At 44.6% G+C, this 18,576-nt stretch overlaps 6 protein-coding genes across 6 annotated transcripts; 5 read left to right on the forward strand and 1 right to left on the reverse strand.

The window, feature by feature from the left end:
- Window positions 1-562: 562 nt before the first annotated feature.
- On the forward strand, window positions 563-1,153 carry F5891DRAFT_923435 (uncharacterized protein; the record flags this gene model as incomplete). Its single annotated transcript, XM_041373827.1, has 3 exons — window positions 563-705; window positions 818-1,038; window positions 1,086-1,153. Coding segments are annotated over 3 exons (432 nt in total), but the record flags the coding sequence as incomplete, so codon positions are not given.
- A 21-nt stretch (window positions 1,154-1,174) lies between these two features.
- On the forward strand, window positions 1,175-3,834 carry F5891DRAFT_1128962 (uncharacterized protein; the record flags this gene model as incomplete). The annotated part of the gene is made up of 8 exons (XM_041364337.1): window positions 1,175-1,291; window positions 1,345-1,686; window positions 1,734-1,945; window positions 1,994-2,367; window positions 2,422-2,641; window positions 2,699-3,024; window positions 3,076-3,558; window positions 3,704-3,834. The coding sequence occupies 8 exons, from the start codon at window positions 1,175-1,177 to the stop codon at window positions 3,832-3,834; spliced, it is 2,205 nt and encodes a 734-aa protein (XP_041225131.1).
- Window positions 3,835-4,420: 586 nt separating this feature from the next.
- Window positions 4,421-5,815, forward strand: F5891DRAFT_1189705 (uncharacterized protein; the record flags this gene model as incomplete). The annotated part of the gene is made up of 5 exons (XM_041367202.1): window positions 4,421-4,765; window positions 4,815-5,073; window positions 5,126-5,424; window positions 5,486-5,662; window positions 5,714-5,815. 5 exons carry the CDS (start codon window positions 4,421-4,423, stop codon window positions 5,813-5,815), a joined length of 1,182 nt encoding a protein of 393 aa, XP_041225132.1.
- Window positions 5,816-6,016: 201 nt separating this feature from the next.
- Window positions 6,017-7,678, forward strand: F5891DRAFT_953738 (uncharacterized protein; the record flags this gene model as incomplete). The annotated part of the gene is made up of 5 exons (XM_041375204.1): window positions 6,017-6,296; window positions 6,348-6,544; window positions 6,597-6,786; window positions 6,838-6,912; window positions 6,972-7,678. The coding sequence occupies 5 exons, from the start codon at window positions 6,017-6,019 to the stop codon at window positions 7,676-7,678; spliced, it is 1,449 nt and encodes a 482-aa protein (XP_041225133.1).
- Window positions 7,679-7,967: 289 nt separating this feature from the next.
- F5891DRAFT_1189707 (uncharacterized protein) lies at window positions 7,968-8,310 on the reverse strand (the record flags this gene model as incomplete). The annotated part of the gene is made up of 2 exons (XM_041367203.1): window positions 7,968-8,234; window positions 8,284-8,310. 2 exons carry the CDS (start codon window positions 8,308-8,310, stop codon window positions 7,968-7,970), a joined length of 294 nt encoding a protein of 97 aa, XP_041225134.1.
- Window positions 8,311-16,446: 8,136 nt separating this feature from the next.
- F5891DRAFT_953656 (uncharacterized protein) lies at window positions 16,447-17,891 on the forward strand (the record flags this gene model as incomplete). Its single annotated transcript, XM_041375201.1, has 3 exons — window positions 16,447-16,564; window positions 16,607-16,960; window positions 17,749-17,891. The coding sequence occupies 3 exons, from the start codon at window positions 16,447-16,449 to the stop codon at window positions 17,889-17,891; spliced, it is 615 nt and encodes a 204-aa protein (XP_041225135.1).
- Window positions 17,892-18,576: the final 685 nt, after the last annotated feature.

Below are 18,576 nucleotides of genomic sequence, written 5' to 3' on the forward strand. Positions count from 1 at the left end.
GTCCACCTGGGTTGCCCAATTAGGGAGCCTTATTATACTTGACGATTACGTGCCTCGGCAACTCTGATTAGGCATGTTTGTGCTAAAACCCAACACCAGCATTAAATGCTGCCCCAAATTACCTGGGGCCTTCACTTATTCAACCTATGTACTATAGCCTAGGGTGGGGCGGGTATTCGGACTCTATCAGTAACTTCCCACGCCCTTCCCGCCTGCACCTAGAAGGGTTATCCACCAAGCCAATGCATTCTCACGCCCCTTGCCCTCTTCCACATCGTCCGCTATCTGGTGCTGCTGCATATCCTCAACGCCTGCCATGCCTCGTGGCTCTACCACTTACAAGGTCACCGGGTTGTCGAAGTCGGTCATTTCTCACCATTTTCGAGGACGCCATCGTCGATCAGAAGTCCTCGCGGCTGGCAAACAACAGCATCGAATAATGGCAACGGATACCAGCCGCCAGGCTGAAATACAAGGTATGTTTTCTCATTTACTTTCCGCCTCATTCACTATAATTTTTGCAACAGAAATGTCCGCAGAGGACCGAAATGCGGTGGAGACCATGATTACCCACCATGGCATCGATGTCGAGGCGCTACCATACACTGCTCCTCCTGGAGAGGAAGGTTTTGATATGAGTCATGCAGGTGGGGAACATGAAGTGTTCGAAGGGCTGGCACATCAGGTGGCCGACATTGGTGGATAGTAAGTCCTATTCACTTCATCCTGATGTTACGACGTATGTCGCGTGCGGACTGGCTGGGGGCTCACGTAGTGATTGTAACACCTGACATATCTTGTTTATACTTCAGCACAGTCGCTACATAGATCCTCGCACTCGCCGAGACCGCACAGAAGACCAGACTTCTCATTGGAATCTCCAGATCAAACACCTTGTGGACGCCTATCTTGACTACCGCGCTCGAAATTCTGGCAATGGCATACCAAACCCACAAGACTTGCCCACAGTCCCACCTTTGGACATAGATACGACGGACTGCCCTTCACTCAACAACATCGAGCTCATTGACATTTTCAGTAAGTATCTTCGCACTATTTCAAAGCATTATTTCATTCTCCCACAGGGCGGTGCCGTTCCTCTCTCCAGCCGATAGCATTGCACAGGTTCCCTAACGAGACACTTATCTATCATGGCTACATCAGATGCGCCCTGATGTACCCAACCATTGCAATTTCGCTCCATACTCTTGCCGCCTTCCGGCAATGTCATCGAGCCTGTCCTCGCTTCAGTATCCAGGCACAGTGTAGAACACTTTGTTTCCTTCATGATGTGAGTATGGGACGATACTCTCGGCAGCCTGTCTATTGATATGTAATTGATAGATTCCTTACCGGCCCTACCTCAATACACAATTCTCGGCTGCTTACGATATTTATTTGGAAATCATCCATCACGTTGACCAGCGCCTCAAGGCAGCGCTCAAACACGACACTCCCAATTGGCGCTTACTAAATTCCTGTCCCGCTTGCTTCTATAAACTCCAAGATGAGCCAACCCTTGATTTCAACTGGCTCGTGTGCGTCGATGGCAACAATAGCTTAAAGAGATGGGATTCCTCCATCTATGGTAACACTGCTTGGTTGGATTCTCGTCAAGCTCGTTCAGACTACTGGATTGATCGTGAAACTGTTGACAAGTATAAACACGAAGCGAAATCGTGCGATGTAAGTCGACTAACTTAATTTGAGCAATTTTTGATCGCATTGTGCAGATCAACTCCCATGATGATAACTGGGAGGAAGAGCCGGTTGACGCTAGCACTAACCCTTCTAATGTGCTCACTTGTGTTGATCAATGGCGCAATGCTGGCCCTGAGACTCGTAAAAAAATGTTTTCCGTGTTTCATGAGTCTGGGATCTTTATCGCTGCTTGTCGCCACCGCTTCATACTTCTAGCTTGCGACATGGTTCAGAGTGGCGAGCTGTTAGTCTATTTTTGTCATGGTTTGACGTTTGTTGATCATTCCAACAGAGCTAAATATCCGTTGGCGCTCATTGACAAGCTCCTCACTGTATATGGAAAGAATGGGGGCTGTGCTTATGATATCGGATGCGCCTTCTCAAAGACCCTGAGCAATAGTTCCTTCGGCTCTCGAGCGCACGATCTTGGTTTTCGGATGATGGTCGGGTCCTTTCATGGCCACGCACACAACCGCAAATGCCAGTTACGTTGGCATCCAATGTATATTCCTGGAACGGGACACACTGAAGGCGAAGGTTGTGAACACGTTTTCTCTGCTTCCAATGAGCTTGCTCGTAGTACTAGACATGCCAGTTCCTTCCATCGACATCAATCTATCGAGGAACACTTCTCATTTTGGGATCAAGACAAGTACGCTAGCCTTAGTTTGTATATTCCACTTTAGCCTTAGTTCACAGTACTGATTAGCGTTCCAATAGGTAATTTCTTATGGAACCACTATCGAGAAGCGCTGAAGGCAGTTCACAATCTCACCACTGAACTCACAGCTATCAAACACGAGCTTCGACTAACCGATGATGATTTTGTTCGTTTTCTCGACGAAGAGCAAAAATACCTTGATGATCTGAAGCAGCCACCAGCCGAAGACCGTATCCGCATTCGCTATGTTGAGACACTTGATGAACTGGCTGAACGAAGGTGAACTAACCTCATTTAATTTACGGTCATTTTTAATATCAAGTGTTTTTTTTTTAGGTCCGATTGGGATTCGGCTCGCCAAGCAGCCAACAATGCACTTACCCAACTTCCGGCAAGCAGCCTAGTGCAGATCAATCAAGCTCTAACAGTTGCCCGTATTTGGGTTGATTCATCCTATGCTAAACTACAGCACGCGGAGGCACTAGTGGCCCACATGGAATCTCAGCTTGGTGTAGATGCACGATGGGAAATTGGTGGTGAGGAGTATAGCTGCTTCAAGGAAGAAGCTTCTCTGGGCAAATATCGAGCTGCGCTCAACGACTTAGAACGCTTGGTTGTGATGCGGCTGTTTGAACTTTCAAAGCTGTCGTTATCGGGCACAGGTAAACGATTTCTTTTGATTTGGTTATGTCAAATCAATAACATTTCTCGAGGGTATAAACTTCGTCAGCAAATTAGCAAAGCCCTACAACGACGTTCTGAGGCTATCCGCAAAGCTATCGCACACTACAATGTTCAAGCTGTAGCCTTGAATCCTCCGCGCGACAAGATATCATGGAAGGACATCGCTGATTACACTTTCCTTGGAGAGTTTGACCTCTTGCGGCACTCTCGCAGCGATGTTCGAAGTGATGATTGGGCCAAACCGGCTTACCGAGAAGCAACTTCAAAGTATTTCAAGCTCCTCTGTGCTCGTGAAGAAATCACTCGACTTAACGTTGAAATTCGGCGTCTCCGCACTGCTATTTACGATGAAGAACTTCAGGCCACTGCTGTCATTTGCGATCTTTCTGGTTCTGACCCATTGCTTGCTAGTGAGCTGAAGCGCCAGTGGCGTTCTCGAGCAGCTATCAACGCTGTCCATGTTTATCGCTTAGATCAAATTGGGAGTCTTACAGGATTCTCTGGTGTCCGTGGTATTGGCACTCGCCTCGAGACACCTTCAACAACCATGGTAGAAGGTGACTCAGAATGCAGCACGCTGAGTCTTGACGACGAGGGCGCTCCTTCCTGTATGTACCATACAACTATACATTTCACGCTAACTTACAATCTTAGTAGGTCGAGAGGACATCGACGACATTCAGGCAATCATCATGTCTGATTATGTTGACATGGATGCCATTGATCGGGAAGAATTTGGTAGGGCAACGGAGGACATCGCCGACTATTTACAATCCATTGTCGACTGAGCACTGTAGTTTTAATGTTGTATATATATTCAGTCTTTGATATATACATTGAGTTCTGACTGCACAACGTCTGTTTGAAGCAAGTCGCAAATGTTGATATATATATTGAGTTCTGACTGCACAACATCTGTTCGAAGCATTTGAAGCAAGTCGCAAATGGGATGACATCATCGTCATCTTTGATTTCAACCACCTTGTCTCAAAAACAGATCGTTTATACAAAGTAGTCCATAGCGTAGTGTATATACGTGTTGATGTGAGCAATTTGAAATAATTGAAGCTTCATGCGTTGTTTAAGCATGAATGTTGCAGAAACCATCTCACTCCTGAATGGGACTTGCCGGTGATTGGACATTTCAGCCATTATCAACAAGTCATCGTCATCTTCTATTACAGTATTCACCATATCCTCTGCCGCTATCATGATAATAGTACTTGAGACATGTATCACAGATCACCCGCATGCTCGCCAGTTGAGTCATGGTGTTGGGCCATTGGTGCATTTCAACTTGAAGTCGTGAGTCACTTCACTTGCTTAGCGCATATATCGAGACTCTTTCGTTTACGGCACAACTTCAACACCAGCATGACCACTCCCACAAAACTTAGGAAAAAAGCACCCTCCATCATCACGCAGTCCGACTTCCTGTCTCAAACTGCGGGCTTCACCAATCGCTTTTCTATGAGTAGCATCGCTGCTCTTTATACTTCACAGTTTGCGGAAGGCTTCAGCAATAACGAACGGCAAGCATCCATCAGGGCCTCACTCAGGCATGATGCACACATCGACGGTGCTCATTATTGGATGAAAACAGCTGGTGGTCTTCATCCGTCGTACATTTCATTCAACCCTGCTGTGGAACAGACAGAACAGAGGGTTCTTACTCAGGATGACCTCTTAGAAGCAGCACTGCAAGACGTTTTCGATGCAGTGAGTTATATTAATCAATTTTCTTTCTTAAATATCTTGTACTTTCTAGATCACCATGCAAGACCGTCTCGATGGCGGCATCTCCCTTCTGATTCGTTGTGGTGGCATTGAAGCCGGCCCCAACATCTCACCAGAACAAGTGCCCATCGACCTCTATATCACACCCCGCGAATTGCAAGAAACAGGCCAGCGCATCGGTGGAGACCTTGCTGTTTTGGTCCAGGCCTTCGCGCAGGAGTTCGCTGTTCCACATCTCCATCGTTTCATGCAACGTTGCACTGCCGAGAATGTGAAACCGCCTAAGCATTGTAAGTTCTTATTCCTTGTATTTTCCTGAGCCTTGCTGATGTGATACTATAGTCCCTGCTACGCACATCAGTCCAAATGGGCCACAATATTTGCCAGCACCCATGGTCGCTACTGGTGCTCGTATCCAGTGTTCTGCACAAGCACCTCATGTGTTTGCGAGTGCCTTGCAAGCTCTCTCGGATGCAAAAGTGCCTAACACGTCATCGGCTGCTATACGCCACGGTGTAACAAGTGCCATGCAACATCAGATTCGTCAACGGCGACCTGCGGATGTATTTCTTAGTAGCAGGAACCCCGGTGATAGCTTAGTGGCTGGTCAATCGGATACTCTGCGTGGTGGTACTAATTCGGTTGGGCCAGCGCTCATTAGCGTTGGACCAAACACTGATGCAAGTGCTTGATCGGTTCAAGCTTGGGGATGAGATTTTGCCCAAGCTGCGAGTTTTAGCCAGCACCGTCCGTAGCAGCCGATGGGAATCTGTTTTCAGATCTCCGAAGTGGGATTTGTCCTACGAGCAAGCTTCCTTGTTGTCGAAGGCCCTTCTTGCTGACTTACAGGACGTACCACTCAACCATGATGTTGTCCAGGTCAGTGATTTGTTTGTTACCTAACCTTCTGTCCTAATTTTCTTTAATTAGTCACCATCCGCACTAGCAGCTGTTCTCACTAGCATCTTGAAGATCCTTGGCATTTTAGTTTTTTTATGTGCGCTATACTTTTTTGGGCTTTTATTCCTGTAGATCTTGAGTTTGTGCCGTAGACTCAATATACTCATTGATGGTTCATCGCTTCGTAGATCATCGACCCACACAAATAAATATACCCTCGGTGCGTTTAAAAGTTGGAACTCGACCTTGAAAAGTTCACAGACACACTAACCCATCATGGCTACCCAGTCCTTCTATGCAACCAAGCGCACTGGCGGTACACGTCATATTCGGATGCCACTTCGGACTCATCCCAAGGTCTCACTCAGCAAAGAAGCTCGAGCAGCATTGAGATTCACGCAACGCGAGAAGTCCCGTTTATTCAGAGATGCTCTCAACGACGCTTGGAGCCAGATTGATCAGACAACCAAGACCATTGCAGGTTCCCACCATAAAAGTATTCGACGCGTTCAGAATAATTTATACTTTGGTCGTGGTATGCTGCGCTCAAGGCGTGTGAAGCCTAATCTCTGGAACACTTTTTGCTGGAAGAAAAATCAGGAAAAAGAAAATAGTAAGTTTATTTGTTGTCGCTATAACACACTCTAATATGACACCTCAATAGGTGGCCTCGGCAAGGCTGCACTCCAGTCGCTAGTCCACGACCATAAGGACGAATATCACACACTGTCAAAGGAGGAGCAAGACGAGCTTCTGGAGGAGTTTGCCAACTCGAGGGAGACCAAGACTATGGGCTTGCGTATCTCTGCAAAGTCGAAGGTCAATGACATCACGCAGACTTTGAAGGCTGTCGAGAACGAGGTTAGTGATCATTTCTATCAATTTTGGTTTCACTAATCCTAAGTCATACCAGCTTAACAGTCTTAAATGTCGTACAGGTGCAGAAACCATCCTGTACACAACGCAAGGCTCAACAGACCTTCCCCTTCGAGGAGTTAGCTTTGCCACCGAGGGCGTTCAAACATTCATGGGTTCTGTGATGGGAATTGATGGTCAGGATCTGGTAAGCAAGATGGAAGGATTCGCGGTCCAAGGAATTAAAGGTCTGTTTTTGCGCATCGAGTTAGTACCTATTATCTAATGTTGATATTCAGGTGCTGCCAAGAATCACCAACAGCGTGTCTCCGGGTTGCGTTCATCAATCCGCGAGATCATGAATAGCAAGCTACGTAAGTTTTATTTCATTCTGCCAGTAGTAGCGTGTTTTTTAACTTAATTTCGTCAACAGAGGAAGTTACCGGTGATGATCGTGCCAAGATGCAGTGGGTTCACTACTTCCGCAACGTTATTCAGCGCTACCAAGTGGTAGTCGAAGGGTGGCCAAACAACATTCCCTTTACCAACCTCAGCAAAGTATCGAGTGCGATTCCAGACCTTGAGATGCTCTTACGGAAGTGGGAGTCAGGCGCTACATACTGGAAGGCCATAGATGACATAGAATTCGAACGGCTTCGTCGAGAGCGCGATGAAGGGCTCGAAAGCGGTGATATTATTGATCAACGCCGGCGCACTCGATCTGACAAGGGGAAAAAACACAGACAGCCTGCAGGAACTCAGAATGGAAGGAAGACAGTACATAAGAGTGCGGAATTCGTTGATACTGATGATGAACAGGACGAGCCTCGTCTCCAGTCTCCAGAGCCTCATCTCCAGTCTCCAGAGCCTCGTCTCCAGTCTCCAGAGCCTCGTCTCCAGTCTCCAGTAGCACAGCCCGCTACCAGTGGCAGCCTTCCTTCTACCACCCCTGCTCCCGGGTTTCAGTTCAATGCCCTCGAGTTTCCATTCAATCCCCAGTTCAATTTGAACGCCCCGAGTTCCAGTTCAATACCCCCGAGTTTCAGTTCAATCCCCAGTTCAATTTCGATGGTCCTGAGTTCCAGTTCAACGATGCGCCTGACTTCGGTCCTGGGCCATTGCTCAACTAGATGGAGTTAGTTACTTGCAGTTGAGTTTGGAGCGGTCGTTGTGCACTGTAGTGATACCTAATGTTTTTTTCTTTGATCTTGCAAATATTGTCTCATACATACAGTCCCAGCTCAGTTTACTATCACGGAACGTTCAATATAATGAAGGCGCCATGTGTTATTTACTACCTATGACATGAACTTAACAATTTACCGATGACATTGAAATAAAACCACTGCTAGAGCAAACTGATGGCGCAGAGCTAGTGTTGGAGAAGCGGATGGTAGAAGCACTATAAACCACACCGATCCAAAATTGTTTACGCCGCAGGAGGGATATGAAGAACCCTCGAAGGAGGGTCGAGGTCTTCGAGCGCCTTCAAAACCACACCGATCCAAAGTTGTTTACGTCGTGGGAGGGATATAAAAGGAGGGTCGAGGTCTTCGAGCGCCTTCAAAACCACACCGATCCAAAGTTGTTTACGTCGTGGGAGGGACATGAAAGGAGGGTCGAGGTCTTCAAGCGCCTTCAAAACCACACCGATCCAAAGTTGTTTATGCCGCGCTGTATTTTCGACCGGCAATCTCTTGGTGGGTGTGAGTAGTGGGGTTATGTGGGGAGGAAGGTGAAGTGACCTTGTAAGTGGTAGAGCCACGAGGCATGGCAGGCGTTGAGGATATGTATAGGCTAATGGTGGACGGTGGTGCATGCGCTGAGAAAGAATGGGAACGAACCAGAATGGCGGGGTACCCTTGTAGGTGCACGTCTGTGTATATGGTGGGGTTGCGTCAGTGGGTGATCAGAAGGTACCCAGAGGGCAGCAGCACCGGATAGCGGACAATGTGGAAGAGGGCAAGGGGCGTGAGAATGCATTGGCTTGGGGGATAACCCTTCTAGGCGCAGGCGGGAAGGGCGCGGGAAGTTACTGATAGAGTCCGAATACCCGCCCCACCCTAGGCTATAGTACATAGGTTGAATAAGTGAAGGCCCCAGGTAATTTGGGGCAGCATTTAATGCTGGTGTTGGGTTTTAGCACAAACATGCCTAATCAGAGTTGCCGAGGCACGTAATCGTCAAGTATAATAAGGCTCCCTAATTGGGCAACCCAGGTGAATGTGTCACCCCACAAATTAATTGTTCCCACACCCTCCCCACATCATTGCAGCTTCACCACCACACCACAATAGCTCCCCCTTTATATATAAGTAGTAGTTTAGTATATATATGTATGATATAATCTAATAGACTGCTTTTTTTATTTGTTTGTGTGACTGCTCCTCCTCCAGAGGCAATTCAACATAGGGTAGGGTACAAAATACTTTCGAACTTTTGCCCCTTTGGTGAGGAGGTGTTCTATGATATTCAGAACATGTTTATGAGCATATATGAGTAGATTCCCATCTTTATTTGACCCCCTGAAGTGTCCTACATCAATAGATATAGCACATATGCAAGAAAACACAGAATATGTTCCCATTTAATTATTTCTAGGTGAACAGACTTGGAAAAATATTTCCCAGCATCTATTCAACAATAGGAACAATGTATCAGGAGCACAGAACCATAGGACAATACCCTGTTGCATGGTGTGGCGCCCCTCCCCTGGTGGTTTACCCCCTGTGAAAATTTTTCCTGTAGGACCGGACCTCAATTAAGGTAGGGGGTCTATTCCTATATATATTTGGAGTAGATTTATCATATAGCTGGCCCAGGACACACATAGGATCTTGCTACAGGAATAAAAACATAGAAAATCGCATTTTTGACATTTTTGATGTTTTTCAGTATCTTGCTCTTGCATATATAATCCAGCCTGTTCATATATCACTATAATAGCATATTCACTTGCTTTGTGTGACAAGGATCAGCCCTACATAGGGCGCAAATTTGAGATCTGGTGTATAGAGGGTATTTCTACTGATAAGGAGCCTATCTTGTCAAAGCATCAAAATTTAATAATCAGACACCTGGAGTAGATTTGGAATACATTCACTATCATATCCCTAAATTTACAAAACAATCCAACAAGAATTGAGTGTTGAGGAAGTGAAACAGATAAGAAATTGAGTGTGGGAAAGTTCAAAGACCCAAAACATCGACAATGGTCAGTTGGGCAGTAGTGCTGTCCAATTATGATTATAATACTTTGAGAGTCGTAATGTAATATAATCATAATATTACGGACCAGCGAGCGAGAGTATCTAATTATATAGATATTGTAATGAAATGTAATGGTAATGTAATGATATCTAATAGTATCTAATGGATGCTCACGCTGTCGAGGAAATTGACATCATTCCCGAAATTGTGTTTCAACCATTCCTTTGCAATGATAGTGATTGATGCAGATTCAGCACTCAGAGATGAACAGCTATCGGAGAGGGTGTGTTTGCTGTTTGAAAACAAATGTTCCATGGAGATGCTAACAGCAGGGATTGCGAGAATGTCACGAGTGATGCGGGAAAGTACAGGAAACATTGTCTCGTGTTGCTAAGTAGAATACAGTCCGAGTCAGTTATTGAAGAATAAACAGCCGCAGTTAAAACAAACGAACCTTCCACCAGAGTAAAGGATTATCCTCCTGTTCCGTCATGCATGGATAAAGGCCACTGAGGTAAATGTCAACCTCTTTCTGAGATGCACTAGGGCCAGTCTTCTGCATGTGCATCTTGACTGCTGACTTGAAAGCAGAACATTTGACGGGTGAGACAGGATCCACGATACTAGTAGTGGGAGTGATGGAGGAGTTGTCTGCACTATCCTCAGAGTATACCTGGTACATATGATCAAGAAGAACTCGCACACGAGCTGCGAGATTGGTGTGTGACCACAAGGTCTCATTGTCAAAATATGAGACTCACATTCTCGGATGTAGAACTAGACACATCAATATGAATATAATATACTTCTGACACTATAAAAACACACTCACCGGCACCTAACAAAGGGTAATCAGATACCAGAGCTTTCTCCATGTGAATCCAAAGTTTGTTGAGGCCAGCTGTGAGCACATCTTCGAGTCCATGAATGTCGTTTTCCTCTGAGGCTTGATGGCAATAAGTGTCCATGTGTAACTCCAGCTGTTTGTACAATGGAAGAGTGTAGCATATGGTAGGGACATGTTTTTGGGACAGGTTGAGTGTCGAAGTGTAAAAAAGCTGCGATCGTGAGCACTGTGAGTTATACACAAGTAAAATGATTAAAAATGCACAACAAGAATTGAAGAAAGACGCTCAAGAAATTCCCAGTCACTGACACTCAATGCCAATTTCGTCTTCTTGCAGATTGTGGCACACTTCTTTGACCCAGTGAGACAAGCATCAAGTTGATCAACCCATTGATTGATTGCCTGTATGTTTAATGTAAGGTGCATCAAGTTAGCTGATGGTAAAACTACATACTGGCTTGAGCTTCATAGCTTGGTCAATTTCTGCGAGTGTTGTATTCCACTGAATGGGCATGCTGTGAATGGGAACAAGACCCTTGTAATGTGCGTCACATAGTTGACGGATAAGTTGGCGCATCTGTTTCTGATGAACCTCTGAAGCGAGAATATCAACTACAATTGCATGAAGCTAACAGCGGCATCAGAATTGACTTAGTATGCAAAATACAACAACTCACCTTCTTGACTACAGTAAGATGTTGACTTTTCTTTGCTTTTCTTGCACTCTTCCCCATAGGTGCAGCATTTTCATCATCACTTGAGACATACACATCTGATTCAGCATGTTGATTTGAGGGATCATCCTCATCATTGTTCTTCGCTACCTCTTTTTGCATCTCTTCCATTTCTTGCTGAACTTCGGGGTCATCTTCAGGTGAGTATGTAATTGGGAACTGTTGAGCACTCTCATAGAGATCTTCCTCCTCAGGGTCCGGAGCACAGTGGAGACCATGCAATATTGCCCTGCCAGTATTATACTTTGTCAGTACTAGGAAGAGGTGAATTTAAGGCTACATACTGCACCACAAAATTGATAACATGAGCTGCGCAGCCAATTTGCATATTCGCACGATGCAAGTGGGTACCTTCATCAACAATCTGTTTTGTGAGTGCTTCATTCATAGTTGTGTTACTTGCTGTGTTATCTGTAGCATGTGCGACTATAAAGAGATGAGTGATAAAGTCTTTGTGAGCTGATCATGAACTCACTGATCTTGCTTGTCAATTTCCGATGCTTCAGCACCTTGAACAGTAGCTTTCCAGACACTTTCCCTGAATGATCTCCGTCAAGCGGAATAAGCTCCAGAGGAATTTGCATGAGCTCCCACTCGTCATTGATCCAGGAGACCACAGAACCAAGAAAAGCATAGATTGAGTTTTTGCTGGTCCAGATATCACTCGAGAAGGCAAGCTGGGAGATGTTCGACTACAAAATTTGTTTGTTTACACCAATTTTGATCTGAGCACGATGATTCTCACCTGAAGAGTGGCATTGACTTTTTTATTTGTACCTTCATAGAGCCGATTAATGTCACAACAAATAGTCTGACATAAAGGTAATGCATAACCTGTTGGCAGAATCAGTGTGAATGTTCGTTTCATGCCTCATTTCTCAACCAGTGAGTACGGAAGGTCATCTTCAACAATACCCTTTACCAGGGTTTCACGCCAGGTCTTTCTGGTAAGCTGCTTGGCTGGATGCTCTATTCCTCGCTGCACAAAATCTTGCATAATCTGCCTTTGAGGACCAGGACCTGGAGCTCCCACAGAGACTTGCACTCCATTTGATTTCTGGGCACACCATGAGTCGAAGGAATGTTCTCATGGCAATTTGGGACATTTTGGCAAGTGTGAGATGAAATTACTTGAAGGGGGTGCCTTGATAGTTTCAGCATCATAAGATGTGCATCGTGGTGTGTGAGGTGATGTCCAGAATGTGCTGGGTAGAATATATGAGTTTCTAGCTTGCAGTGAGATACTTACTCGCACCAGTTACACTTCCATTTCCACACAGGATCTCCTTTTTTATTGGTAGTGAGTGACGGAACAAACTGTAGCATCGCCCATTGTCCTTTCAAAGGATTCTGTCCAGCATGTACCTCAACCTCTTCTACATCAATCTCACTTTCAGACCTCTCACTTTGAGCCTTGGCGACAGAGTTAGCACAGAAAAACTTTTATAGGAGTGAAGTTACCCGAGTCTTTTGCTTCTTCTTCTTAGGCATACCACTCTTGCCATTTGCTGGAACTGCCTCGATGTCACTGATACTACCATTGTCGGAAACAGGGTCTTTGTGTGGTGGAACATAATCATGATCATCTAGGTCACTCTCAGCATCTTTGAATTATGTCAGTGAAATACATATATGACTTGGACAGAACTTTCACCTTTAGCTTATGTTCATTTAATGCAGAGGAAAAGCCCACTAGCAGCCTTTTTTGAAGTCCCTGTAGGAGCACTGTCATGTAATATCAAGTAACATTAGAATTCATGACATGAAGTCTACAGAACATTACATACATGTCATAAAGCAATTTGATAAGTACTTTGATGCGCTCATTCATCAAGTTGAGTCCATTATGCTACTTAATGTTTGGTAATGCAGCAAAGTGAGCAGCAAAATGGTGTGCAAGGATGATACCATACTTTCCTCGCACAACCAGTTTCCGCTGTTCATCCTCAGAGCATTGAAAGACCTGTTCCCAGGCACAATTGAATGAGTAAAATGGACCTTCATCTTCATTAATGCTGAGATCACATAAGTGATGACTGATTGGACCATCTTTGGCTGCTTCTGGCAACAAGTTGGGGAGTCCAGTTATAGCAGATTGAAGATCAGTGAGTGATTGGGCCAGCTGTTTTTGCTGCTCACTCAATTGAGCCATTGAGTTATGCTGCCCTGATGCAAAGATATCAAATTCCTTGATCCTGAATGCTGCGCAGCACCCACTGAGTATGGTAGGCCGCTATGCGTGGGAACTACTCCTGTTTCAACTGTACAGTTATTGCTTCAACCGAGTCACTCTGAACAAAATATTATGATTAAATACTTAAGTCATATTATAATGTAATCGTACAATAATATAATGTACTAGATTATATGGTGTATGCAGAGCCTCTATGAGCCTATATTATAATCAAGATAATGATTAATAATAATATTATATTAAAATATAACCTGTAATGTGGACAGCACTATTGGGCAGTGGTAGGACTTTAATGCTGGGTCAACTCAAATATACACCACATCCCTTCCACCACCCTCCAACCCCAGGGCAGTATGTAGTATAGGTTCCTTTAGTAGTCTACCATGTATTCTACATATTTTAAGTGAAATATTTGAACTGTACCATATATATATGTGACTTTGTGTAAAAATATGTCAATTGTCACTTTTCACACATATGTATGTCATTTTACTTGTCATTCAGTCAATTCTTCATGGATCTTTCTAAAACTTCAGATTCATCATTAGGGACATATATGAGAGGTATTCCATGTCCCAGATCACTTATCACAGGCTTGATTACTATGTAGGTTTCTTATCAGTAGAAATACCCTCTATACACCAGATCTCAAATTTGCGCCCTATGTAGGGCTGATCCTTGTCACACAAAGCAAGTGAATATGCTATTATAGTGATATATGAACAGGCTGGATTATATATGCAAGAGCAAGATACTGAAAAACATCAAAAATGTCAAAAATGCGATTTTCTATGTTTTTATTCCTGTAGCAAGATCCTATGTGTGTCCTGGGCCAGCTATATGATAAATCTACTCCAAATATATATAGGAATAGACCCCCTACCTTAATTGAGGTCCGGTCCTACAGGAAAAATTTTCACAGGGGGTAAACCACCAGGGGAGGGGCGCCACACCATGCAACAGGGTATTGTCCTATGGTTCTGTGCTCCTGATACATTGTTCCTATTGTTGAATAGATGCTGGGAAATATTTTTCCAAGTCTGTTCACCTAGAAATAATTAAATGGGAACATATTCTGTGTTTTCTTGCATATGTGCTATATCTATTGATGTAGGACACTTCAGGGGGTCAAATAAAGATGGGAATCTACTCATATATGCTCATAAACATGTTCTGAATATCATAGAACACCTCCTCACCAAAGGGGCAAAAGTTCGAAAGTATTTTGTACCCTACCCTATGTTGAATTGCCTCTGGAGGAGGAGCAGTCACACAAACAAATAAAAAAAGCAGTCTATTAGATTATATCATACATATATATACTAAACTACTACTTATATATAAAGGGGGAGCTATTGTGGTGTGGTGGTGAAGCTGCAATGATGTGGGGAGGGTGTGGGAACAATTAATTTGTGGGGTGACACATTTGTGGGGTGGCACATTTGTGACTGAAAACATAGCTGAGTTTGAAAAAACCCCAAAATGCAGCTGTGAAAGCCACAACACCCACCCAAATAGGGACCTGGCAAGTCCCATACAATAGGTCAAAAAAGCGAACTGGCAGTTGCCAAGGAAAGTGTATGGTAAAACTGGTAGTTGCCCAACATATTAGGTCTAATACTACAGCCAAGGGTGGTTGAGATTCAGTTGAATGCGTGAAGGAGCTGATTGGGAACCCTTCTTTCAAGGAAGATATGGCCTATAGCCCAGCCAGAGCCTATTCCGACCATTGTAGAAGAGAAATTGGTAGTGTAGATCATAGGGTGGTATGAGATATACTCAAGTAGTCCTCGATGAGTGAGATATGTGTCGATCCAAGGGTATTGCTACTGAGAAGGTTCCTCTAAGTTTATGTGTGGAGAGAAACACTGGACCAGGTGTTTGGTCAAGCCTAGTAAGGCATGCGACGATGAGTGAAGCACAAGCGAGCAAAGGCAACCTGAAGCACTAATAAGTGATGGCAAGCAATAATGAGCAACAATGAGCAACTTATGACAGAATCGCGCACTGAGCAGAAGCGGTGCACACATGTGGTGGTGGAGTGGAGCAACTCTTAATGAGTTTTCAAATTAATTGACAGAGTCTCTAGTAATGTACAATAGTGGGCGCTTGTATTGTACTTAGATACTTAAGGTTTGGTTGATAGATATGAGGGAGAACTTAGACTTAGAGTCCAACGATGTGTAGGTAGAAAGATAATCATTATACAGTTTAGGCATGCATACATATACTAAGTAATATTAAGTGTTAAAGCGAACCAATGAAGGTACAACAATTCAGATGGTGAGTCTGAACAATGTTGGGTCTTGCAGAACCTAGCTGCTATTCAACCCTAAAGGGTTTCTGGACCAGGCTCAAGGCTCAGAGAAGAGGAAATATGATAGAAAACTGCTGATCTTTCAGGCTCATACTGGTAACTGGTGAAAAGATAACCCCATTATGTAAGCTACAAAAGTGCCAACATAAGGTAAGGTAAAAACAGTCTCTACCAGCCCAGCCAGAAATGAATCCCTACACCGAGAAGCAAAGCAGATATGAGATAATATGTAATATAAGGGTCCATGATGGAAAACATACAGAATATGGCCATAAGCGCCAGAGATATGTCAGAATAAATGGAAATAGGATGGGAATATGCACCAACAAACCGAACCGACATGGAATGGATCAACGGAGGACGAGTAACGGAACCAAGGATATGTGACTGAAGTGCTCGTGTGTGCTCGCGGCTGACAAAGTGCTTGAGCACGCTGGGTCAATGGGAATTTAGATCCCTGTAAGCCCACAGAGATATTAGTCTCTACACTGTGTGGGGGAGCATCAAATTATCGACAAAATGTGGATGGCAGACTGGTGGGCTGAGAAATAGGTAAGATTGTGCCAGACAGAGCAATAAGGATTAGACTGACTGGATTGACCTCTCATGCAGAAGGTGTTGCCTGATGGAGCCACCATAGCTCCAATTATTCTAGCATCTGACAAAACATTGTTGTCCCAATTCCAAGGAGATAAGTCAGTGTGGCCGGTGTATATGTCTATTGGTAATATCACCAAAGCACAAAGGCATCAAACATCAGCATGAGCCACAGTGCTCCTTGGGTACTTACCTACAGGGAAGCTTGATTGCTTCACTCCAGATGCATGCTCCCTGGCCGGTCACCAACTCTTCCATCATTACATGAGACTGCTCCTGCATCCTCTCATCACTGCCAGAAATGATGGTGTGGACATGGTGTGTGCAGACTCGTGGATTTGGCGTGTCTATCTGATACTGGTGGCATATGTGGCCGACTTTCCCGAACAGTGTCTGGTTTCTTGCTGTGAGGAGAACCATTGTCCAAAGTTCCTTGTGGGAGCTAATAAGCAAGGGTATGTGCTGGACTCAGTGATGCGTGATCCTGAGCCCATGAAAGATATCTTGCAAAGGTGCAAGAATGGTCAGCATCCACCAGAATTAGAGGAGAATGGGCTAACATAGCGCGACCCATATCTCACCCAGCACACTCGAGCGCTTCAGCAGCCGCTCACTTGTACCAGCACTCCAGTCGCTCATCAGTCGCGCGTCAGCGCATGCATCCTCAGTTCTGTCACTCGTCCTCTGTCCATCCATTCCATGTCCATTCAGTTCGTCGGTGCATATTCCTGACTTATTTCCATTTATTCTAACATATCTCCGGCGCTTATGGCCATATTCCGTATGTTGTCCATCATGGACCCTTAGATTACATATTATTCCATATCCGCTTCGCTTCTCGGTTCGCTTTAGCGCTTGACAGTGCTTATCATTACTTAGTATATATACATGCACCTAAAACTGTATAAGGATCATCTTTCTGCCCGTACATCATTGGACTATAAGTCTAAGTTCTCTCTCTAAATCTAAAGTATCTAAGTACAATATGAGCGCCACCGCCGTACATTACTAGAGACTCTGCCAATCTGTTTTCTAACTCATTAAGAGTCGCTATGCTCCACCACTCGCACGTGCACACCGCTACCGCTTAGCGCGCGCTTCCGTTATAAGTCCTGCACCGTCGCTTATCATCAGCCATTGTCGCTCATCAGCGCTTCACGTCGCCTTTGCTCGCTTGCACTTCACTCATTGTCACATACCTTACCAGGCTTGACTAAAGCACCTGGTTCAGTGTTTCCCTCCATATTATACACTTAGAGGAACCTTCTCAGTAGCAATCCCCTTGGGCCAATGTATATCTTACTCATCGAGATACCACTCATATTACCCCACTACTCATTTCTCTTCTACAACGATTCAAGGCAGTCCCAGATTATCCTGGACTTTGGCACTTCAAAAACAGTATATCAAATGTAAAGCAATGGATGGGAAGTGAGCATAAAGAAATGCAGTGAGTTTTTATGGGGATACTGACCAGAGCAGTACCTAGGTACATATGTAACATATCTTGAGGATGGCATTTGTTGCTGAGTTATGCGTGGCAGTCATGTGTTGGCAGTGGCACATGCTATTCTTGATTTCTCATATTATGCCCAGCTTCACATTCACATGGCCGAGTCTCTGGATGCCTCTCTCTGCTGCAGGTCACACAGCAGTCAATTCAGATTCAGATTCAGATTCAGATTCAGACTCAGATTCGGGAGAGGCTGCTATTCCTCATGCAACACCTACAGGCAAGCTCCAAGTGACCCATGTCCTTGCCAAGAGCCCTGCACATCCTCACTAATCTGTTCAAAATATTGTAAATGCCCATGGCATGACAGATTTTATCCCTGCACTTCAAACCTTTCTTCGCATGAATCTTCTGCACAACACCCTTGTACCAGGCATTCAGGACCATTTTGATATATATCATCAACTGGTCATTGTGATGCCACCTGCTTTTCAAGTTAGTGATGCACCAATGTGCAGGCGCATTCGAGCGACACCAGAGAGACTTGCATCAGAATGGAAACCAGGTTGTCCTGCTCATTTTGATATGGCATTGATATCAGATGGTCCTCACTCTCCACACTTGCATACTTTAGATGGTATGTTTGAGTTTGATTTGTTTTCAGTTTCACAGCAATCTGATCAGTC

This window comes from Suillus fuscotomentosus (assembly GCF_016647785.1).
Source record: "Suillus fuscotomentosus strain FC203 chromosome Unknown F5891scaffold_32, whole genome shotgun sequence".
Classification (NCBI taxonomy): Eukaryota; Fungi; Basidiomycota; class Agaricomycetes; order Boletales; family Suillaceae; genus Suillus; species Suillus fuscotomentosus.